General features: G+C 40.5%; 1 protein-coding gene across 2 annotated transcripts in view; it reads right to left on the reverse strand.

Moving 5' to 3' along the window:
- MXI1 (MAX interactor 1, dimerization protein) overlaps positions 1–24,227 on the reverse strand; it is an 862,954-nt gene extending 838,727 nt beyond the window's left edge. The window contains exon 1 of one of the 2 annotated variants that reach the window (XM_044055700.1): positions 23,925–24,227. In XM_044055700.1, the coding sequence (XP_043911635.1) occupies positions 23,925–24,156 (232 nt within the window). In that variant the 5' untranslated portion in view covers positions 24,157–24,227. The remainder of the gene's footprint in view (positions 1–23,924) is intronic. The other variant, XM_044055699.1, reaches the window with a different exon arrangement.
- Positions 24,228–26,476: the final 2,249 nt, after the last annotated feature.

Raw genomic sequence — 26,476 nt, forward strand, 5'->3', positions numbered from 1 at the left:
ATATATTCTTGAAACAGAATAATAATGTTTGAAATACTGAAGTTAACACCAAAAGATATGCAATTGACATACTGATTTTGAATACTGTTCTGTTTCTGGTCCTCTGCATTTTTTTTTTTCATTTTACTGCTATGATAAAAACCTGAGCAAAACAGAACAGGATTTAAAACATACACTGTAACCTGGCATGAATACAAAAAAAAAAATCTCTTTCATTATGAAGGGCATGAAAGTGACAAAGGAAGAGAGACAGATGAAACAGAGTGGGAAGATTTTTTTCACATATCAAAGCACTGCATTTCCTGCACTACTGAAAGTGCCTTGACAACAAAGACCAAGTAAAAAACAAACCACTCTGTGATGTGGGACTGCGTCTGACAGATACAGAACCCAGCGTGTATGGTGATGTACAACATGATCAGCACTTATAATGTACATTTTCAGATGCATCACACATAGAAATTTGCTATGTTTGCCATACTGTAATGTGCTTACCTCAGCCTACCAGAAAAGAAAATTACAGCTTATTAGTCATTGTTCAGCAGCACCCATTCCTGCTTATCCACTGTTTCTTCTTCAGCATCAACTCAATTCTTCCAGCCTGATGGTAGAGGGACAGTCTGTCTGTCTGTCTGTCTGTACCACTGTGATCTGGGTTTGGCTAGCATTCAAAGCACCATGGGATCAGGCGGACATGGGGACAGGCTGACTGGGCAGTGGCAAGCTCAGCTAACATGTGCCTGTTTGGGGGTATAAGTCACTCTGCCATCATCCCATGATGGAGAACAAGAGGCTATGATGTAGGACTTCAGAGTGTAGATGGGATGAGAACAAAGGCATCCAAGGGCTACACACACACACACACACACACACACACACACACACACACACACACACACACACTCACACAGGCATGGTGCAGGCTGATGTCTTTGCATGTCCATATCCTACTAGGACTATAACACAAAAAGAGACAACCACAGTGACAGGATGAAAGTGCTTCTCTATGGCTCCTCTCCCAGTGCCACATTAAAGCATGTCTAGTTAATCTAGAGGCTTTTCCATTAGAAAGGGAGGACACACTTGATGACTGGATATAAAGAAGGGTTCACCCAAACAAATATGGGACACAGTGATATATGAGTCCTCAAAATATAATAAGGTTCAGATGGCAATGGTACAACCTAAAAAAAAAAACATAATAACACAGATTTTCTGCATCACTGCATGATGGCATATTTGAATGACAGGAATATGTATTTGTTTGTTTTTCAATTGCCCAACACTGATCTACCCAACATTCTAAATGCAATCAGTAAATTTTCAGATGCGTCTGGATATCAAATCAATGAAAAAAAATCTCACATTCTCCCAATTAACCCGGAATCACATAAATCTATTCTTTTCTCTGAGTCTCCTTTTCATATTTCATATCATCTCAAATATTTAGGTATTAACTTCGCCCATAAACAAGCTTCTATGCTTCAAAACAATCTGCTAAAATCATGGTCTATTATATGTCAAGACTTACAAAGATGGAAACTGTTAAATTTAACATTTCTTTCCAAAGTAGCCATTGTGAAAATGAATATTTTACCCAGACTTCTCTATCAATTCAATGCAACAAATATAATAATTTCAAATAATTTATTTTCACAAATAAATAAAGATATAGCAAAATTTCTTTGGTTTCCTAAGAAAGTTAGGATCTCCTATTCCAAATTGAGTCTATCCAAAGAAAAAGGAGGTGTGGGCCTTCCAAATTTCTATCTTTATTATACGATTATATGTTCTAATAGACTATGGTCCATCTCAAACATGAGTGGTAAAACTCAATCTTATTATCCGGCTTGGATGAAGATATGGAATCGGCATATAATGTCCAATAATATAAATCCCAAAGCTATTCCCTTCTTAACGCCTAGTTCTCTTAACAACTCAAAACTACTTCCAATGCTGAAATTTAAAATAAAAATATTCCAAAAACTGATTAAAGACATTAACCTTGAGTATGCTCTTTTCCTTCTTCAACCAATACATCTTAATCCAAATCTTAAAATTAATAATAAATCTATAGACCTTACTGAATTCCCTCTTATCAAAGATCTTAAAGTCTGGGATATTTTTAAACATAAATCCGCTTCCATGGCAGAGTTACGGGCAATGTTTAGGGTAAATAACAAATACACAATTATTCTTCGTCAAGTAAGAGACCTTATAATATCACAAACTAGTAATATATCTTCTGATTCTCAGGAAATTGATAAATTAACTGAAATTATTACTACAATATCAAATTCTAAAAATACAATTTCTGTTTCCTACAAATTATTATACCCCCTATTTCACAAGGAGATATGCCTCTTCGCCAGCTACTGGGATAATCAAGGTTTATCTATTACAGTTGATCAAAAATTACTAGCTATAAAAACTACCATAGAGTTATCCCCTTTCAAAAAACTACTATACACCCAATTGATGTTAAACAATAATGCTTACTATACCCAGGTTATACTAAATAAATTTGATGCTAATAGATCCACTGTTTGCACTTGTTGCCCCTTCCCGAGAGCTGATCTACTTCACATTATGTGGCACTGCAATCACTCTTATAAACTTTGGTGCTCCCTTAAAGTGCGTCTTAAAAAAATGGGATATTACAGTTCTACACTGTCTTGGGAAACGGCTATTTTAAATGTCCCACCTTCCAGGATATCTAAAATACATCTACATATTCTAATCACTTTATGTTCTCTCATCAAAATGTACATCATATTTAATTGGTTGGATCACAGCAAAATGTGTTGGCAGGGATTTAAAGAGATGGCTATTAAATATATCTCCTCGCAAAAGCTAATCATAAAGAGTTCTAGGAAGAAAGCTTACTTCAATAAACTTTGGAGAAGCTTATTTGAAGTGATTTTGTGTTAGTAAATTATGTTAAAGCGCACAAAGTTCTTTATCCCTGTGTTTGTAATCTTTAGTATGAGTTTTTTTTTTTGTCATATATGGTATACTTTACCTATGGGAGTACTACTCTCTTCAAAACAAGAGGTCTGATTACTCATTCACAGTCATGGTAGCTGGTTGTTGGTGTAAATAGTTGTATATATTAGGTGGATAGGGTTAGTTAGTTACAATGCATGTCTTAGTATCATGTTTTTTATTATTGACTTCCCTATCATTGTTACTTAAATTTCAAATCTTATGTTTTCTTCTATTGTATGCATTGTTTTTTCTTTATTATGAAAAATAAAAGATTATTTGAGAAAAAAAAAAGGAATATGTATTTGTTTGTTTACTTAGTAACCAAGCTAGGTGACTGGCTGCTTCAGAAGTCTTTTGCAGCCAAGACCTGTACTTAACTCTAGAACGTTGGCAAATGAAACACAAAGTAAAAAACTGTGTGCTCCTCCATATGAAACAAAATTATTTTGATATTGGTTAGCATCTACCAGTCAAGCAGGAGGTGGAATGGAAGAAGACAGATGAGGACAGCCATAGTCTGGTTAAACATAAAACAGGAATGCCAAACACCTCTCTCACAACATAAAACAGCTGCAGTACAAAATAAAAAGTGTGGTAGGAACAATATAACATCAATGAAGACCCTATGTTACATCAGAAAGTGAAGGTACTATTGGTAACCGTTTAGGTATGATGAGGGAAATGTAAATACTATCCAGCTGGCTCAGAAAAGGAGATATGATCATTCACTGTATATCTCAATTGATTACCTGGATTACAGGTGCACAGAACTGAAACATATATACCAATGTGATAGGCTGGCTTTCTTTTTTTAACCCACTGGCATTTTTTTTCTTGTTTAAACTGGCTTCTATATATACCTTGTCAAATGCAAACTGAAAGAGGTTTCATTTTTTTCAAGTTCAACTCACAGATGCTGAACTCCTCGGTCACTGTTTTACTTGGGAAATCACCGCTGATTAATTTCTAAATGTGCACCAAAAGTGATTCATTCCTTTTCACAGGCTTCTCTTTTCTTTATGTTAGTCTGAATGTGAAGTTAGTATACAAAGATTCTGGGGTGCAAGGTGGCATGCCTCTCTAGAAAAAAAAAATATTACTTTTAATTTTTGTTGTTAGGCTGAACTCCCAACTGGATGTGCTTGGTGAGATGGTTTCTTGCCGAGTTGTAACCCAACAAAACCACATTGATGTGATAAGGATGAGTTTTGAACCAATGTAGTTTGAGGTAACATGCTACCAGGCAGCAGTACTTATGAATAAAGCAGCTGACTTTACAAATGCTTTTATCTGTTTTATTTTTAATTTCTATAAATAATCAACTTTTCCTTTTATGAACTGCAGATTGTGCTTGCATAAAATTTTTATGTTTAAATGAAGCTGGTTTAGTTGCTAGTGAAGTTTTTAAAACAGCTCAGCATTTAGGCATACTTTGCTATACTGAATAAATGAATTAAGCCTTGCTACCTTTCCTTCTGTTATTTTTGGGATACAAATGGTGTTTCAATGGGGACTGGTTGGGCTGCTATGTGAAGCAGTCAGGAGATGTTCCCACTGACTCAGGCTGGATCAAGTGACCAAGAAAAAAGACTCAAAAGTCAAAAAAATCACTTTACTTTAATGAAGCAAGGACAGGTGCAACTGTGCAAATTCAGTGCTAAAATCAAAATTTTTCTTTTTATTGTTATTTATTAAATAATGATTCTGCCCTTTGGAGTATGAATGTGGTCTCCTGTAGTTGATGAGCGACTGTGCTTGCTATAGGACAGCACGCACGTTTATTTTCCTTTTACACAGCTAGCTGCACAGAACTGTCATTAGTGGCAGTAGATGCAGGGAAATGTGTTAATAAGTAGATGTGTATGTCTGAGCGAGTGTGTGTGTGTGTGTGTCTAAAATAATTATTAGCAAAATGTGTTAGTAGATTATGTATGTGTGTGTGTCTAAAATAGTTATTAGCAAAATATGTTAGATTATGTACATGTGAGTGTGTGTGTGTGTGTGTGTGTGTGTGTGTGTGTGTGTGTGTGTGTGTGTGTGTGTGTGTGTGTGTGTGACTGTGTATGTCAGACCGCTCAAACGACTGGGGACAAATATCAACTGAATCAGGGACAAATCATGACAACATCAGGGACAATCAGGGACACATTTAAAATATTAGTGCTATTAACTTGACACATTAACAGACCCGGAGCATATGAATTAATACACATTTTCTGGGGTAAATTAAGTTTATAACTTTTAATTGTTGTCACTATTCATTACGTGTAATTCACCACCTTTCCTCCAAAAGCCACTAGTTTTAGGAGGGATTAAGTGGGACAGAGTTAGAATTTCAGTCGAAATCAGGGACAGTTGAGAGGTATGGTGTATGTATGCCTGTGTTCACTATTCCATGTGCTGTAGGAAGCTGTTATCTTAAGTTTCAGTATTGAAATAAAATGTTCAGCCATATAATCGACTCTTACTACGCTTATTGCCATGGAGACCATTGAAAAGCTCAGACACATCATCTGATACTGATGGGAGACTTAACAATGTACTCCATTAAGTAAATTTTTCTCACATATCCTTGGTGAAACTTTTGTGATCACCTGTCCGTCATCCAGGCTGGTTTTAAAGGTTGCAGGAAAAGTACTCTGCTTGATACTTAAAGGGCAGCCTCTTCCACAAATGGGGAATACATTTGGTTAGGTACCTGTTATACCATTCAATGTTGTTCATATAGTAGTATATGCTTTGTCTTTAATGTAGGTGCTTGCTTTACCACTGGTTCTCTTTAAATGAAGGAAAAAATTAAGCAGAGATCACAATTCAGGAGTCTAGGGTACACTGAGTAAATGGACAAGGCTGTTAATCTGTCAGTGTAGCTAAGCGTGCTAAAACCTGAGACTTTTTGTTGAGGTAACATTGAGGTCTCTCAAGTTACTCTAAGTACTCAGCATGTCAAAGGGGGCACTACATCCAAAGATGGCCCTAACTTCTGTGGACACAAGGAGATACCAGAAGGATAAGATGTGTAAGGTAGAAGAATTTTCCAACCACAAAAGAGACACATGGTGGTCAAAGGAGAGTTTGTTTTCAATACATGTACCCAAGTCCCTGATGACTGTGTCAGATTTAAGCGGAACATCATCTATATGGTAAGCAGAAGTAATGCTAGATTTACCAAATGAACTTATAGTGCATTTTTGGCATTGTCCTAGCTCTTGCAGGAAAATTTCAGCACCAGAAATATACTTGATAATTGCCTTTGTCTTTTCATTGCTGAAGTCCTCTCTGCTGACATTGTAAAACCTCTTGTGTAACATTTCAACACATCCATCACTGTGCAAAACTTTGTACAACTTTGCAGGATTTCTTTTTGATCACAATGTTTTTTGCACTGAAATGACTAAGATGATCAAGCTCAGTTTTGCGAGAGTACCACACATTTGGCTCAAACGCATGTGAGCCTGTGATGACTTCTGTGAGAGTACCACACATTTGGCTCAAACCCCCTCAACTAGACAGAAATTCCTAGAACTATGCAATAGAGTCAAAAAGCTAATGAAACAGGACAAATTCCAATACTACCAGTCTGCCCTAGACTCCTCTCAACACAGCCCCAAACAATTCTGGTCCTCCATAAACTCCATCCTCCACCCAAGCAAAGTCAGTACCCATCCTCCTAACATCCCTCACTCCATATTGTTACCTCATTCAACACACACTTCACACAAACCATACTATCACTAGCTAAACAACACAACCCCCCTCCCCTCCAACCCACACCTTCAACTAGTAATCTCCCCACTGCCTTCTCTTTTTCTCCTGCACTTACCTCCAACATAAAAAAACTCTTAACTAAACTTAAGCCCACCAGATTAGCAGCAGACAACCTTCCAAGTGAATACCTACAAATCGCAGCTGATGCTCTGGCCTACCCAGTATCCATCTTGCTGTGGAAAGTATCACATATAATTCCCCTCAACAAAGGTGGACCCTGCACAGAACTAACCAATTACCGCCCCATAGCTATTCTCTCTCCACTCTCCAAAATACTAGAGAGATGCATACACTCTCATGTCTGAGACTACCTCCTTACTAACAACCTCCTTTCCAATACTCAGCATGGTTTCCGACCAAACCATAGCACCACCACTGCCTTACTCTCCTTTACTAACACTATCCTTCAGCATAAAAACAATGGCTATCTCTCCTCTGCTACTTTCCTAGACCTATCTAAAGCATTTGACATGGTCCCACACAAACAACTTATCTCTGTCCTCAATAACCTATCCTTCTCACAATCGGTCACCAGCTGGTTTCAGAGTTACCTGCCTGACCGCCAACAATCCATTGTATGGCAGAATGACATATCTCCCCAACTACCTGTCTGCATAGAGGTTCCCCAAGGATCCATCCTTGGACCCCTACTCTTCTCTGTTTTCACCAATAATCTAGCCTCTGCCACCAAACATGGCACACTCATACAATACGCAGATGACTCAACCATCATCTGTTCAGCCCAGTCCCTACCCAAACTGCAAAAAGTCACACAGGAAGCCTTTTCCTCTGTTGAAACTTGGTTATCTGATGCCCAATTAATACTCAACCCAAACAAAACTAAACTACTCATCTTCCAACCCACCAAACATACTCAAAACAACTCTCACTTTAACATCACAGCAAAAGACAACACCACTATATACCCAACTGAACACACCAAATTGCTAGGAGTGGAAATAGACAATAAACTAAAATTTGACATTCACATATCCTTGACCATAAAAAAAGTCCACAAAAAACTAGGAGCTCTATATAAAGAAATAAGCAACTTCTCACCAAAGCAGCAAAGATTTCAATAGCAAATTCCCACCTTATCTCCACCCTACTTTATGCCTGTCCAATATATACCAACCTAAGGCAATGCGATTTAAACAAGCTAGAGACCTGCTACAACAAAATCGCCAAATTCGCCACAGGGGCATCCTACCATAGTCACCACTGTCTCTGACTTGCTGAACTGGGCTGGCTTGAACTCCCTCACCTCCTTCAATGGTATCAACTCTCACTTGCCCACAAACTAGTAAATCATCCACTAAATGTCCCATCCCTCCAGAATCTACTCCAACCCTATCGCACCACCAGACCACTAAGATCCAGCAACAAAAATCACTCGCAGATCACTAAAGCCAATAACTCTGCTGGTGAAGCACTATTCTCTTGCACCATAGCCAAATTATGGAACTCCCTCCCACCCACAATTACCTCCATACCATCATGCACCCACTTCAAAACTTTACTTTACTAAAAGTGCACATAAAAACATGCTGGCTATGCCCTTGCAACTCCCACTCTAATATCACCCTCCCCATCCAACCACTACCTTTCTTTCCACTCCACTAACTACCTTGATTATAGCAAGCTCAGAGGCTCATAAGCCAGTACTTATTATACAGCAGGAACTTCTTCTTGTAACATTTGTTAATGTCTGTTATGTACTTCACAGATAAAGATTCTAGTTGTCTACTGATGTACTATGTTCTTCATCTGTAAATATGTTGTAAGTAATTGCTATGTAAATTGTTAATCGCTATGTAATCCAATGTAACTACTGTCTGTTTATTTTAACTGTGGAGCTTTTCTACCCGGGCCTCCATTGAAAATGGACCTACGTCCAGTTGGACACTCCCGGTCAACAAAAATAAATAAATAAATAAATAAAACTCATGTGAGCCTGTGATGACTTCTGTGAGAGTACCATGCACCAAACCTTCCAATTCACTCTCTATTGCTCATCTAAATATACGCAGTATCTGCAATGAAATAGCTCAAGTTCATGCCCTTCTAGATGTCCACCGGTTTGACATCCTTTGTTTATCAGAAACATGGCTTAAACCCACAATAAAAGATAATGAAATCACCCCCCCAGGTTATAGCATCATTCGACTAGACCACGCAATCAAAAAGGTGGAGGAGTAGCAATTCTCTACAAAGCAGAACTACAAGTTAGCACTGTAAATCTTAATGTACCTTTAGAAAACAGTGCCGAAATAATTATCTCTAAATTCCAGCTTAACACACACAAAGCCATAAACACCATCTGCTCCTATCTTCCCCCTGGAAATAACAATAGTATACTCAAATACATTCTAAATTGGCTTTCTTCTAGCCTCCCTCAAGAAACCATAGTCCTAGGAGACTTTAATATAGATTGGAATTCATGTAGCAGCACTAACCCCACCATCCTTATTAACCTTTATGGTTTCTCGCAAGCTATAAACTCCCCCACCAGAATAAATAGACTTAACAATAAAGAAAGTACCTTGGATTGGATATTCACTAATAGTCCTCACCAAACTTATACAACAGGAACCCTTCCAGATGACCTAAGTGACCATTCGCTGATATATATTATCAGACATAAAACCAGCCTAACCATCCCTAACACTATCAGAACAGTGCGCATCAAAAAACATTTTAACCCCGAGCTGTTCAAAACAGAACTTAAACAATGCAATTGGACACCTCTAAAATCTCTCCCTATAAATAAAGCAGTTGAATACTTTAACTCCACTTTCTTAACAATCCTGGAACACCACGCCCCAACACGCTCTATTAGAAATAAAACTAAACCAGCCCCTTGGCTCTCAAATAATACTAGGGAACTAATCCTTCGCAGAAACAAATCCTGGGCAAAATGGTGTACTACAAAGAATCCTACTGATCACCAAACCTTTAGGCAACATAGAAATAATACAAAAAAAGACATCCTACTAGACAAAAAAAGAACTATTATCTCCAACTACAACAATCCTCCCTCAAGGAACCACAAAAATTTTGGACTAGTATTAACAAACTTCTATACCCAAGCAAAACTATCATCCCTAACCCTCCAGGCACCAACCACGACAATCCAATACAGACAGCCAATGCCTTCAACTCTTACTTCACTGATACTATCCAAAATCTTACAAACCATCTATCCCCTGATACCTCTAATCTGCCTATGCCCACTACCATCCCTCCCCCATTATTCCATTTAGAACCAGTACCCACATCCTACATCTGCTCCCTAATCCAAAAGCTAAAACCAACCACCCCCTCAGCTGACAAACTCCCAGCAGAATTCCTGCAAAAAGGAGCTAAAGCTATTGCTTATCCCATCTCCATACTGATAAATACAACTATAAAGGAAGGTACTATCCCATCTATCTGGAAAATGTCTCATATCATCCCACTACATACAGGTGGGATCTCCAATGACTTTTCCAACTTTCGTCCCACAGCTCTACTCTCCCCACTTGCAAAAATAATGGAGAAGTGCATTCACAAACAACTACTTAACCACCTTCTCTGTCACAACCTACTAGCTAACTGTCAACATGGTTTCCGAGCATTCCACAGTACCACCACTGCCCTGCTGTCCTTCACAAACTGTATCAACAAAAACCGCAACAAAAAATATTCTTTCCTCTGCAGTCTTTGTTGATTTATCTAAAGCTTTCGACATGGTTAATCACCAACTCCTTCTACACATACTGAAGTCCCTTTCACTTGACCCTCTATCTATGAATCGGTTCACATCTTACCTTGAAAACAGACAACAGGCTGTATTCTGGCAAAATAAACTATCGAATCACCTTCCTATCTCACTAGGTGTTCCACAGGGCTCCATACTAGGCCCACTCCTGTTTTCCATTTATATCAACGACCTTCATTTAGCCATTCCACTCTCCACCTGCATTCAATATGCAGATGACCCTACTATAATCTGTTCAGCCACTTCCCAGGCCGAACTTCTTTCTCTTACACAAAAAGCTTTCAACACTGTAGAACAATGGTTCTCTAACTGCTGCCTCCTCCTCAACCCCCAAAAAACTAAACTATTACTCTTCACACCAACCCAAAAGTCCACCCCTCTACATATCACTCTCACATCCGATAATGGTACTCTTATTTCTCCTGACCCTACCATTAAACTCTTAGGAATTACAATTGACAATAACCTAAACATTGATACTCACATAAATACCACAATAAAATTAGTTAACAGAAAACTAGGATCCCTCTACAGAATAAAACCCTTTCTTACACCAATAGCTAGGGCCGCTATAGCCAGAACCCACTTAATTTCAACCCTACTCTATGCTTCTCCCATATACACCAACCTCTCTAAAAATAACCTCAACAAACTAGCTATATCATACAATAATATTGCTAGATTTGCTACAAGCTCTCCTTTCAGAACTCATCACTGTCTGAATCTAAAACAACTAGGCTGGTTAGAATTTATTAACCAGCTTCAATTTCACCAACTTACAATAGCCCATAGAACCCTGTATCAACCCAGCAACACCCCAATACTCTCTAGCCTCGTTACACCTTATAATAATCTCAAGAATCTACGCTCCTCAAACAAAATGTTGATTAATACTACCAAATCAAAAAACTCAGCAGGCTACTCCTTGTTCTCTAACTCTGTCAGAAAAGTATGGAATCAACTACCACCTTACCTTACATCTCAGACCTCTCTCCCACTTTTTAAAAGGAATCTAAAACTATTTCTCAATAACCAATGGTTATGCTCCTGTACCAACCCTGACTAACTTTTATCCTTAACTCTTATTTTCAGCCTACATCCACTACAATCCTCCCTACAATGCTGCTATATACTATGTTTTGTATATAAATCTATGTTTCCATATATATTATTGTTATTGTTCACTTTGAGTAGTATAACTATGCACATCTTCTGAAAAAATAAATTTTCATTTTTAATTAATTTTTGTTATAATGTTTATGTAACAATGGCTGCTTTTTACTTTTTAAGCTTTATTAATTTTTGCATGTTTTCCTGGAGCTTATCTCCCCGGGCCTCTACTGAAAATGGACATGTATCCAATTAGACTAGCCCGGTCAACAAATGTAAACTAAAAATAAATAAAATAAAAATTTGGCTCAAACTCATGTGAGCCTGTGATGACTTCTGTGACAGTACCACGCATTTGGCTCGAACCCATGTGAGCCTATGATGACTTCTATGAAAGTTCTGCTCATTTGGCTCAAACTCATGTGAGCCCATGGTGACAGCTGCATTGTACCTTGTAGTTAATGGCAGTCTCATAGCAAGTCTGGGCTTAGGCTTTTTAAATTTATGAATGTTTCACAACTGCTAACAATCTTCTTTAACATAGATATTCATTCAGGCTGTGTGCTGCCTGAGGTAAAAAAAAAGCTCTTGCAGTCATCAAGCACTATCTTTTGTTTCTCTGTTTTTGTCAAGTCTTCTGCCATTAACAGAATCTCACTTTCAGCTAACCTGTCTTAACTGTCTTTATCAATCACATTAATATTAAGCAACAGTGTCATGATGTTAATTTAAGTTTGACTGCCTTTTTGAACATTTCTGCTTTCTCAATTTTTGTGTCTAGCACAGCCACGGATCCTTTCAAAGGCATCTGTCTTACTGAGCAGTGAGCTTTCAAATGGAGCCACTTCTGTTTTAATCTGACATTTTTCTGACCAATTTTCACTACATTTGTTATGCTCTTTGTGAACTATACATACTACAAAGCCATTACATCTGAAAGTGAAACACAGACAGACAGAGAGACAAACACAGTGAGAATACTTGGCCTGATAGACAAAAACTATCCAGTTAAAAAAAAGAAACTTGATCTCAAGGTAACAATAAAATACTAGATTACTAGATAAGTGCTAGCTAGTTAGCTAGACAGCAAGGAGAATTGGGGATGCTTCCAAACTGGTGGTGGAGATTTGACGATGGACAAGACACTCTGAATTAAAGTGATAGATGGGGCAGAGAAGAAATGGGATGGAGTGAATGAGTCTCATAGGGTCCTAGGGTCATAGAGTCTGAAAGATATTGCCAAAATAATTTATCATAAGATGATGGAGCATAAAGACTGGCTCTGTGGAGCAGAGGGGTGGAACCTTGAATACAGCCCAGGTGACCATTGTTTGATTTGTGTCCCTGGCACTGGAATTGCGAAGCAAAGAGGGACAACATTGAATGGGGTGTTGCCCACTTGCCTCTCTTGAGAAGAGGGATGAGTTGCAGGCACTTGTTGAGCACACCAGGGAGTGTGATTTCCCTGGTGAAGACTGGGAAACCATCACTTGGTATTTGAGGACAGGACAGTGGGGCTACTTGCTGGTAATGGCCCTTATGGAAGTGAGGGGGATGATCATTGCAATTAGCCCAAGGGATAACTTTTTCCCTCATGAACACATGATGCATAGGAGATCCTAGAACTGTAAAGAAAAACTTTAAGTCACTCCTGATGGCTGTCTAAATGATGGCCCCTTCCAATCGACCTTTGTGGCTAATTGTCTGCGAAAGGGATGATGATCAGCAGGTAGAGAGGTAAAAACCTGCAAAAAATGATGGATTATAAAATAAAACCCCTTGTAGAATGTGAAGCAAAGCTGAAACAAGAAACCAGGAAGACTTGAACAGAAATAGCCAGAGTGTTTGAGAAAGGAAAGAGACACATAGTTTTAATGACAGAAGCTGGTGTGGATGAATTACTGTGGTAGCCACCTGGTGGTGTAAACCTTGGCTCTAGACAACCGTCACTGTTGAAGTGGAAATTTTCTGACAGTGAGGTGGAACAATACCCAAAAGATGAGACAGAGAGTAAAAAACTTGTTTGAGATATTGACAGAAAGGGGTGGATTTTGTACATGTCACATATCAGATGTCAAATGGTGAGAAGTTACCCGAAGATAAAAAACTTGAAGAAGTGCAGAAAACTGGCAAGAAGCATTATGCCTAGTTCACTGTAATTGGTTCTATTCTGGCAAAGGACAGTATAAAAAGAAATGTCAAGTGCCAACCAAACATCAAAATTGCATAACAGTAGATGTTCTTCGTGGTTCACTGTTACAGTCATTACTGTAGGGTTCTTCCTGATGGCAGCAGCCCTTGATCGGCCAGAGTCCCAAAGTCGGGTCCTACGTCGGCTGAAGTCGCTCCTGCCCTGACGTCAGTGTGCCAGGGGTATAAAGACTTCAGCCGACGCCATTTTCCCCAGTCTTTCTTGTCGTGTGGTGCCCATTGTAAAGCAGTTCGCAAGTGCAGGTCAGCCGACTCCTATTTATTTTTGGTGGCTTTTGAATTGAAGACTTCTTCTTTTGAGCCAAGTACCCCATTGGGGAAACCTTTTTCTTGCTCCAGTCCGATGTCAGAAAAAGTTAATAACTGTATTTCTTGTGGGAAGCAAATACCTCATAAGGATTTTCACTCTTACTGTATACCTTGCTTAGGTCCTGACCGCGACGTAGCTAATTGTAAGTTTTGTGCTAAGTTTAATCAACGCACTATTAGGCGTAGGTACGATTTTGCCTTCCATTATTTTGGAAAAAGATTTAATTACAATATGTCGTCGGATTCTTATCCAGCTACTGCAGTGTATAAGAGGCACAAGGATAAAGACAGGCCTCCGAGGTCCAAAGTGGACGACTTTATTCAACCAGAGCCAGTTTCCGGTTCAGCTGTCGTCAGTGAGGCACTTTCACAGCCCCTGTCATCAGCCACTTTTGAACCGGTTGCCTGTACCGACTCCCGTGAGGAGCCGATGGGGCCTTCAGACTTTTCAGGGATTGGACCTCAGGATATTGCTCCCTCAGATGGGTCCAGAGCCGCTGTGCAGGCACCGGCTTCTGAGGGAGTTTTTAGGCCTACACAGCTTCATGTACAGATGACTCCAGTTTTGCACTCAAGGACAAAGGCAAAGACTAAGGCTCCGGCAAAGACAAAGCAGCATGCACAGGCACCTTCTGTTCAGGGCCCTAGACCTCAAAGACAGATGCTTAGAATGGCTGAAAACCTGTTAACTATGATCAGGGGTTCTCATCCCCCTCCTGACAAGAGACCTAGGCTAGAGCCAGATTACGATTCCTCAGATCAAGTTTCGATTTCTTCTGCTTCTTCTTAGGTTCATAGGTTCATAGGTTCATACTAGGCTATCTGCCCAAGGGCATTTATAAGCCTAGCCCATAGTTATGTGGCTTTCGCCACCCCTTTAGTTTGAATAAAAACTATGCCTATCATTTTTCTGTGCCTCTGTCAAGCAGTGACACTGAAGTAATCCCTGGGGTATATCTGCGATCTCCCATCCATTGGTCAAGATTCCTCTTGAACAAGGCCAGCGAGGTGCTCTGCCTCACATGTACCGGGATTTTGTTCCACAGCATAGGGAGTCTCTGGGTGATGAATCTGTCCCTCCAGCACGTTCTATTTATAACCGTGTTAAGGTTTAAGTCTCCGCCCTTGTGGTTCTGAGGGATCTAGATTTTTGAGGTGAAGCATATTCATCAAATCTGGGTTTGACATGGCCTTATATGTCAGGCACAGGTCACCTCTGAGCAAGCGGTATGAGACTGAATAGAGCTGGAGTTCTTTCAGTCGGGCAGCATAAGACATATTTTGAGACCCTTTATCCTTTTGGTGAGGAACTTTTGGGGCCTTTCAAGCTGCAGCAGGTGTCTGGTCAGATACATTCCGAACGGGCATTGTACTCAATCATAGGTCTAATGAGTGATGAGTACAGGGGGACGATGACCTCCCTTGATCTAGATGTGAATCCCTTCATGATCAGGTGGGCGATATAGAAGGTTTTCCTAACTACTTTAGCAACATGAGTGTCAAACGAAAGGCTACTGTCAACTTGGGTCCCCAGATCCCTGATGACTTTTTCTGTGCTCAGTGGATTGCCACCTATATGGTAGCTAGGGGTAACCTTGTTTTTCCCAAAGGGTATGACTATGCATTTTTGGCGCTTAACTTCAGGCCATGGCTCTGGCACCAGTTATCCGCTTCTGTGAGGCCCTTCTGGAGGATATCTGTGTCAGATGTGTTTTCGACTATGGCCCAGTTTGCAGTCATCTGCAAACTTTGCCAGCCATAACCCTCCTGTGTTTGCTTGTACTTCAGAAAAGTAGATGCCGAACAAGAGTGGACCCAGGACTGAGCCCTGTGGGACACCACTTGTGACAGGCTTTGAGTCTGACATGGCTCCAACAACTCTGACCCTGTGGGTTCTGTCACTTAGCCAGTTTGCAACCCATCTTGTGATGTATGGGTTTACATTCAAGCTGATGAGTTTTTCGATGATACCTGAGTGGGGTATTGTGTCGAAGGCCTTTGCCAGGTCGAGGTAGGCTGTATGGACTGCCTTTCCCTCATCAATGGCCTTGGTGACTGTGAAAGTTTATACTTCTGCTACATTGTCTATTAGAGCTTTGAATTGTCTACTGAGAAAGAGAGAAAATTCTTCTGAGCAGGATTATTCCTTCCCTCCTTATGAGGATTCTGTTGCTGAAGAATCCCTTCCTTCAGCCTCTCCTCCTGAGGATTATTCTTTTGGGGAAACCTTGCATGACATGAGAGAGCATTTTCACTGGGAAGGGCAGGAATGCTCTGAATCTAAGAAAAGGCTTAGGGATTTTCTTCTGCTCCACAGCACAGACCCCTGGCTATTACCCCTGTATTGGACATTGTGGATGATGTTTTTACAGAGGCATCTCTCTCTCCTGATTCTTTTCCTCCTGCTCCTGTCAAACCGGATAGGTATTATAGGGTTCCAGATTCCTACAAATATCTTTTTAAGAATCCTTCAGCTGATCCAGAAACTATTTCTCAGGGCCCTAAGGGTGTTAAAGCGGCCTCTGCTAAAAATCCTATTCCCTCTGACCGAGAGTCCAGAGCCTTGGAAAGATGGGGCAAAAAAGTTTATACTTCTGCTACATTGTCTATTAGAGCTATGAATTGTCAATTTCATATGTTAAAATATCAGCAATACCTTTTGTCTGTGTTAAAGCAAAAGATGTCTGCTGTTTCTGGTGGTGCAGACAATAAGGAATTACAGGATTTATTGCATGCTACTGAGCAGGTGGGTAAACATACCCTGCACTGTGGTTTTGATTCTTTGGAGGCTTCTTGCAGGGCTGCAGCAACTGGCGCAGTTATTAGGAGGCATGCTTGGTTAAAGGAGCAAAGTTTGCCTGAGCAGGTTAAAGCAAAGCTTTTAGATGCCCCTTTGCAACACAATGTTTTGTTTGGGGCCAAAGCTGAGGAAGTATTGAAGAAAATGGAAGACAAAGTCAAATCTATGTAGATGGTTAAAGATTTTCTACAGGTACAACCCCCTAGATTTGGCAGGAATTGGCCAGCTAAACCTTGGTCCTTTCCGAGCTCGGACAGACCTCAGATGGGCAGATACAGGCGTTCCAGAGGTAGGGGTCAGGCACAGCCCCCTTTCAGAAATAAGCAGTGGAGTGCCCCCTCTCCCAAGGGAGGGGAAGATAGGTCACAACCTTACAGGAAACAGTCATTATGACTCTCCCTTACTAGCTCCAGGGGCTCCCCTCCTGGATGCACATTTGGGAGGAAAAATCTCTTTTTTATCACAATTGGAGCCACATAACCCAAGACAAATGGGTTCTGGACATAGTTTCAAGGGGTTACAGGTTTCATTTCCATACCTTGCCAAAATCAAATGGATGGCCAGATCTGCCAAAGCATCAATGGGCAGAGGCACAATGGCAAGTTTGGTCCCTCATGGATATGAGGGCCATAGGTTTGGTACCAGATTCAGAAATGGGGCAAGGGTTTTATTCAAGACTTTTCCTGGTTCCCAGGAAGGAAAACACATGGAGGCCAATCCTGGACCTTTCCGTATTGAACACCTTCCTAGAAATTCCAAAATTCAAGATGCTCACTCTGCAGATGCTGCTGCTGCCTATGCTGAGCAAGAACGCTTGGATGGTGACTTTGGACTTGAAGGAGGCTTACCTGCATATTCCCATACGGCAAGAGTGCAGAAGGTACCTGAGATTCAAAGCGGGCTCGAGGCATTCCCAGTTCTCTGTGCTGCCCTTTGGCTTATCTACAGCGCCCAGGGTCTTTACAAAGTGCCTGGCACTAGTAATGACATTTTGCAGACAGAAGGGAATTCAAATATACCCTTATCTGGATGATTGTCTCATTCAAGTGGACGACAAGGAGACTTTACTTCAGCATCTAGCATTTGTGCAGCATCTTCTCTTGTGCCTAGGGTTCATGGCGAACCTAAAGAAATCAAACCTGGTGCCCATGCAGCAAATTACTTTCCTGGGTGCGCTTCTGAGCTCTACAACCCAGATGGCTTATTTGACACCAGACAAAAAAGTGCAACTGGCTTATTTCAAAAATCTGGCTTTAATGAGTCAGCTGTCTGCAAGACAAATTCTGCAGGCTCTGGGTTACATGGCACCCTGCATTCTGTTAATACCATATGCAAGGCTGCATATGAGGAAGATACAGTGGTACCACAAGAGTGTATGGTCTCAGCATTGCCACAGTCTGGAAACAGTGATCAAAATTTTGCCTTGTCTCCGGCAGGAGTTTCTTTGGTGGGCCGAGGCCTGTCTCCAGAACAAGGGGAGGCCTTTCTGTCCCATTCCAGCCAATCAAGTCATAACGACGGATGCTTCGGATTATGCATGGGGAGCCCACATGCAAGGGAAATGTCTTCAGGGTTCCTGGACAGAGGACCAAATGCATCTGCACATAAATTTGAAGGAGATGTTAGCTGTACAGAATGCCCTGACAGCCTTCAAAGATCTTATTCTACCGGGGCAATTACTGATAAAGATGGACAACACTACGGTGATGTGATACATAAACAAGCAGGGAGGCTCTCACTCTTACCCCCTGTGCAGATTGGCCATGGCTCTGTGGAACACAGCACTAGCCAACAAGGCGGACTTACAAGCTCAATTCCTGCCAGGAAAGGACAACACTCTGGCAGACAGTCTAAGCAGAAATCTTTCGGATCCACACGAATGGATGTTTGATGTTCGGATAGTCAGGATGATAACGAAGGCATGGGGGTGCCCGGACATAGATCTTTTTGCATCTCCCCAAAACCATCAACTTCAAATGTTCTGCACAAGGACCTACCACAAGCTAGCATAGAAAGTGGATACCCTTTCATTCAGTTGGAAGCACCTCTCAGTATATGCTTTTCCTCCTTTGCCTCTTCTACCTCGGATACTTCTGAAAATCAAACAGGACAGACCGCAAATGATTTTACTGGCTCCCAACTGGCCTCGGCAATTCTGGTATTCCACCCTGATGAACCTGGCTCAGGGTCCACCCTGGATTTTGCCACAACTTCCACATCTACTGTCTCAGCGAGACGGCCAGATCCTGCACAGCCATGTCAAAACTCTGAATCTAGCAGCCTGGCAGATCCAGGGTCTTTAAACAGTTCTACCCTTACCAAACAGGTTCTGGATGTAATTCTTGAAGCTAGATGGCCCAGCACCAGGAAATATTATGCAGGTAAATGGAAAAGATTTTGCTCCTGGACTCAGGCCCAGGGTTTTGATTCTGCAGTTCCAAACATTCCTCTGATTTTACAATACCTAACAGAGATGTTACATAAGGGCCTATCTTTTTCGTCTATCAAAATTCATGCTTCTGCTATTTCTGCACATTACAATACGCATCCCCCAATCTTTTCTCATCCGTTGCTTAAGCAATATATGAGAGGGGCAAAGAATATTAGGCCTCCTTTAAGAGCACCAGTTCCCACTTGGGATCTCAACTTTGTTTTGGAAAAGTTAACTTTGTCTCCTTTTGAACCTGCAGCTTCCACAGATTTAAAGTTTTTGTCATGGAAAACTGCTTTTCTTTTAGCCATTACCTCTGCCAGAAGAGTTTTGGAATTGCAAGCTCTCATGGCTGTGGAACCCTTTATTATTTTTCATCAGGACAGGATGTCCCTGAGGACTAATCCCACCTTTATGCCTAAGGTGGTTTCGAAAGTAGCCTTGAATCAGACTTCATTTGCCTACCTTTTATCCTAATCCTCAAAGTGAAGAGGAAAGTATTTTGCATTCTTTAGATATACATGGGCAGCTTCATTTTTACATGGACAGGACTAAGATTTTCAGGAAATCGGACCAATTGTTTGTGGCTTATGCTTCTACCTCACAAGGGAGAGCAATCACTAAGCAGACTATTTCTAAGTGGATTGCTCACTGCAAGTTCTGTTACTCTTATCATGGTAAACCTGTTCCTGTTAATGTCAGAACACATTCTACCAGAGCTACTGCCACTTTGGCAGCTTTTCTCAGTGGAGTTCCTACCAAGGAGATCTTAGAAGCTGCAACTTGGAGTTCTGTGCATACTTTTTCTAAGCACTACAATCTCCCTCTCTATTCTAAATCTAGGGCAGGCTTTGCCTCTGCAGTCCTGCAGGGTTTTGTGGCCGCTCCTTCTGTTCCTTCTCCATCCACCCTTTCTTAGCTTTGGGATTCAACCCTGCAGTAATGACTGTAACAGTGAACCATGAAGAGCATAGTACAGTTGTGTACTCTTACCATAAATGTAGATGTTCGAGTATGTTCACTGTTACAGTCTGGGTTACCCTCCCTCCTGTCCCCTCTTTTGTTGTTCTTTGAGTGCTGTCTGTGTCTCCTTGACATTTCTTTTTTCTCTGAGGTATTTTTGCTGGTGATATTTGGGAATGTTCTGGTTTATGTTTGCTTATTCTTTTTGATTAAGCTTTTGGCCTTTATTTTTGGGCACCTGACATCTGGGGCAAGAAAAACTGGGGAAAATGGTGTTGGCTGAGGTCTTTATACCCCTGGCGCACTGACGTCAGGACAGGAGCGACTTCAGCCGACGTCAGACTCGGACCCGACTTTGGGACTCTGGACGATCAAGGGCTGCTGCCAGCAGGAAGAACCCTACAGTAATTATAACAGTGAATATACTGGAACATCTACATTTATGGTAAGAGTACACAACTGTACTTTTCCTGGGAAACAATATACCTGGACTGGAGAAGATAAATGTCAGCTTAAACATAAAACAGAAACTGTTAGTTAAATATGGGTATGAAAAGGGCTACTCAACTTTATTAGAGTCTTAAGATGTGTGTTTTGGTAGACAGCCTCAGGTGTCTCCAGTCTATGTGAGGGGGTCTGTAACATATGAAATTCCAACCTTTCATCTGGCATGCTAAACTTGTTATATTTACCATTTACTGCTCCCCGTAACTCTCATCCGCTTACCTCCAAATCAGGGATACTTTTAAATATTTGTACTGTTAACTTGAGACACGGACAGAGTACGAGAAGGCATTTTCTGAAGTAAAGTAAGTTCTAGGAGGGATTAGGAGATTCGTAGCGAAACTCGTCACAACACCGTGCAGTCGGAAAGTACTTAGATACCAACTACAGTTCTCATGCGGCTCCGACTGAAGACCAAAGATGCAGCCACTGAAAAACCCAGCCCCATCACAACGTCGGTATTTTCAACAAAGCTGAGTGGCGGAAGGAATACTGAGGCCGCACCCATCAAGACAGATTCTATCCATTGAGAGAAGCCAAACGACTTTGTTGCCATGTGGAAACCATGTGTTGTGTGCTGAGCCTGGTACGCGTAGTCATGGAAAACACAAAGCTAGCAATCTGTGGTGCTGCTATCCAGTACAGATATGTGGTGTACCGCAGTGAGTGGCTAGCTTGGCTATTAATCCTCCACACCAAGTGGATCAGATACAAAAGTTATTGTTACACTACACATTTGTTGTAGGTCAGTTTATCAGCCAAGTTTCTCAGTTCTTAATCTCTAGAAATTAAGGACAAAAGCAAAAATGATGAGGGTCAAAGACCAGGGAGGCTATTTTATTTATTGGGTAATAATCAGAAGGTTGTTAGATGGATTACCTAAACACTGGCGCATATTTACCTCAAGAGTACTGTACTGGTGCCGTCTACTGAAACCGTATCAATACAAAATCACAAACGATATGAAAAACAGAATTCAGAGGTACAATCGGGCAAGGGTTTGTTCATTATTAAACTACAGTCTTAATTGTTTGCGTAGACTGAATAAAATATAAATAAAATGTAATTTTGCGTAACTTGACTTTTGTTGCCTCTGTCCTGAGGACAAAAACACACATAAGCAAGGGTTATTGCTTTCCTAAAATATTGGCTCTTGATTTTGTGTTACACTGCATAGGCAATCCTTGCAAAAAGCACATAAATCCAAATATTACTACTGCTATGTTTTGTACTCATTTGTTTGCTCTGCATTTCCTTAAATAACATCATTGCTGGTAAAAAATAAAAATGAGCATAATAGTTTCCAAATGAAATAATATGAAAGAAATACTTCCTGCCTAATGATAGATTTGATAAGATTTCATTGTGCTGACAGTGCAAACTGCAGTCTTTTAGTACAGGAAAAATAAAGGATGTTAAAGAGCACCTGAGCAGATTCCTCTAGCAAAGGACAGACATTGGTTTGATCTTTAACTTTTAGTACGTTTTGTTACTGAAGTGCATTTCTCGAGCACTGGTTAAACATACTGTAGACATCCTCCAATCAATTATCTAAAAAAAAGTCTGCCCCCCCCCCCCACACACACACACACACACACCCAGCAAGCGTTACTGAGATGGCCTTTGCTGTAGCCAACAGAAAATGGACAACACGAGGCACCCCAGTCACGCAGGTTTTATAAAATTCAAACAGTAGCTTACAGTAAATAATTAAGTAGGCACTATTGTCTGCGTTCGGGACGAACAACACAGATCTTCGCCACTTCAACAGTTGTGAAGCTCATCTTGATACCTCTCAGCTGTCCAGATTTCCTCCTGATATGTTGGGCTGCTGTTCCTCATAAAATTTCTGGTTTTCTGGCACCCTTATCCCAAGTGTGAACATAAATTCCCCCTTCACACAATCTAGAATTTGGAATACAAAGGCACCGGCTGCTAACGTAGTGGATTATTATTATTATTAAGATTGTTATTATCATTATATCATTTTAGCAACCACTGTTGACCTGTGATGCCATGAATGAAACTGGGGCACACCAGTTCTGAAAAGTATCACTTCAGCAGCTCGGCAACAATGTAACTTTACCACACCCTTACTAATGCAGCGAGTGCACCGAATCCACAAGTTTTAGTGACACTAGTGGGATCTCCGGCACTTGGAGTAGGAACTTGGCTAGTTTCTTGATTCGAAATTCATGCTGCATGTATGTCTGGGAATTTTGGGTGCTGCATCTGATAACCAGACTCTTTTGTTTCACACTCCAGACTACCGTGCATGTGGCAGTTCTTTTTGTTGAACAATGCCCTCTTGTACGGCTTTTTAGAAACTGCTCTTCTACCCGTTTTTTTCGTTATGGGCAGCATGTATTTATTTATTTAAGCAGATTTTAAATAATAAAATCAGTCCGTACTTTACAGTGTGCAGAGAACTTAAGGGTTGCGCTTCCAATGGAAATACTATATCACTTGCAAATTTCCAAAGGAAACCGATGCCACAATATCACAAAAAAAGGTTGTTGGAGTCTGACCCAGGATGAAGCTCTCCCTCCTTAATTAATTTCCACTAAATAATTGCATAACTTTTCACACACAGGTACTTCTAATGCACATTAATGTTTCGATTAGACTGTTCTTTTATATAGTGAAACTGTTAGAAAATTACCATTTTATTTTAATTTGCTTTTTTTATGGGGGGTGCATTATCTCCAAATCTTTTGTGGCTGCAACTATAGGCGCATCACTTCATGCTAGACAGGCGTGACATGATACATTGCAAAGTATGTGCTGTACCCTGGAACTGGGACCACGGTGGTTGCAAGTGCAATGTTTTCTGCATTCACCTGACTTCTTTCCCACAAGGGGCATGGGAAGAACAGTTCTGAATTGTTACAAGGGGCGGCTGGCCGGTGACACCTTTACCGATATGGATAATTTCTGGAGATGGTGATAAGGTTTTCCACATGGGAATGCCAGTGTAATTAGGGGACTTTGTGAGATAAAGAAGTGTACTTTCTTCACATCTTAGCAGCACAGTTAGCTTTTCTACTTACATCACATTGAGTTACGTGCAAAACACTTACTTTTGCTTTCCTTCTCAAGCTTGTCCAGATACCGCGCTGCATCCAGCAAACACTGGACATATTGTGAGAACAGAGAGCTGTGGTGATACAGGGACCCTTCTGTGTTGGTGATGTTATGAAAGGGACTCCTACACAAGATTTCTGATTCTTCCACTTCTGTTTTTCCCATGGAAGCTTTCGAATTAACTTCTTGTTCTTTAAATTCTTTGGTGGACCTTCTGCTTCGTCCCATTGCTAACTCTTTTAAAATCCACACTGCCGGTACCCTGTCCAGTCACCAGTGGATTTTGGCTGCTTTTGTTCGTTAGATGCCCAGTGCACGAAGGGGACGCTTACAGTGTGAGTATCCCGTGGTCCTAGTGCTAGCGGAGTATTCCGCCTCCAGCCAGATTCTAATGCCAGACAGAATAGGAAGAAAAAAGGGAATCTGGCGCCCAGCCCTACTATTTAACCGCCCCTTCACTTCATGGAACAAAAACAAGAATATCATCTAAGCAAGAGACACAGTGACAAAATGTCTTAACATTTTTTGTAGTTTTACGAAGACATCTTTTTCTGCTTTGTGACTTTTTTAAAATCAGACAATACGCGAAAATTGTTTTCCCTCTTAGCATAATAATTTAACAAGTTTTGTAAAGATCTGCCATCAGAGATACTGGACGCTTGGGGGGGGGGGGTAGCAGGGGGACTAAGTGATGTAAAAAGGGACAATTATTTATTGAATGATTAGTAAACTACCACGAGAGAAGCACATAACAGAATCTGAAACATGCGCATGCCTGTCGATGTATATGTATGCTTTGCTACAACAGAAAATATTACTTCCCCCTATATAATAGTATGATCATTTTGGTTCTTATTTCATAAGAACGCACTGATGATACGACTGAGATACGTACTCCTTGTCAGTTTAAAAAAGTACAAATGTGTGTTTTTGTACAGCAAAACCAGAGTATCCAAATGATCCCAAGAAACTTCTAGTGGTACCCAGCAGTAAAGGACAATTTCGCTGTAACCACAAAAAGTATTACAGCAATATATTCAGAATACTATATCCTGACCTTCAACTACATAATGCACTTAGATGGTGGTTCCAGCTCTAAAGACACATATAGAGTTTTGTCTTCTTATAATGCAGTTTACTGCAAATGAGTTTAAAAAGGGAGGGGGCACAAGTCGAGTCACAAAAAGTGATGTATTGCCAACTCAGTGAATAAGTATTTTAGGACATTACTGTAGCAAGAGTATTACGCTGGGCGTCGAGCTGGCACCTCGGCACTGTAAAAATCTACTGCAAATCATTAGCGGACCGGAGTTCCGCTGTGGCGACCCCTAACCTGGACAAGCCGAAAGAAGAAGAACTGTAGTGAGAGTATTGAGCAAAAAGTAATTATAACATCCACAATGAAAACAAGCGTATAACATAGAATGTCAGACTGTGGCACTAAAAGCTCATGAACTAAAGCCACTGGGACCCAACTTTGAAACGTTATATCTCTGTCTTCCTTTGAGATTTCATTATAGAACTTCCATATAAAATTATATATATGCTATGAAACATATATGAAACAAAGTGTTCTGCTATGAAACTAAAGTTGTAACCGCAGGGATTCTTAGTGCAGTACACTTCTATATTTCAATGCATAGCTTTAGCCACTTCAAAACATGACAACAAACTGAACTATTTGTCTGATGAAATACAAAGGAGTCTTACTTCAAATTTATTGACAACTTGATAAAGAAGTATCTTAAGTCACTAATTTACTTAGTGTACTGAGAAAACATTCACCACATTTCCCACAATGAAAAGCCCCCCCAAAACTCTGGCTTTACTAGTTGTATATGAGAAGCTGTATGTCAGATCCCTGAAGACATCTCACAATAAAAATATATGAGAGTTGTAATAATATACTTTGGTACAAAACATATTCGTGCTGTCCCAGTGGTCTCTGCCACTTTTTAGATAGTACACTACCTCAGACTGTGAAGAGATCCCATAAATATAATGGTCATATAGTTCTTTGACAGATCCTGTACCCTCAAAACCATATCATTATTCATTCAGAACTGATCCTGAAACTGCTATGTGTATTCATACATCATCTGCCCCTAGGCTTTTAAGCAGCAGTCAAATACTTCCCAAGTAGAAACCGAGAGTAATGCCGGACTGTGACAACACAAGGCCTTTGAAATGCTAACATTGCTAATTGTATATAAGAGTCATATGCCAGTTCCCAGAAGAAAGTTCATGTTAAAAATCTTCAGGGATTCATAATAAGTTATTCTGGTATAAAACACACGCATATTCCCCCAGGGGATGGTACATTACCTTTAACTGTGAAAGAATCACACAAATACAATGGCCATATTGATCTTTGATGGATACTGTCATTCTCCTGAGAAATCATATCAATAATCAAACAAAAGTGACCATGTAAGAACCATTTGATTTCATACATCAGCTGCTCCCAGCCCTTTTGTCCAGATATCAAATGACACTCAGGTGGATATCAGGCGTAGTGGCAGCCTGTGACTCCAAAAGCCTTCTGAAA

This window comes from Protopterus annectens, chromosome 14.part0 (genome assembly GCF_019279795.1).
Source record: "Protopterus annectens isolate FY-2018-M chromosome 14.part0, PAN1.0, whole genome shotgun sequence".
NCBI classification, from domain to species: Eukaryota; Metazoa; Chordata; order Ceratodontiformes; family Protopteridae; genus Protopterus; species Protopterus annectens.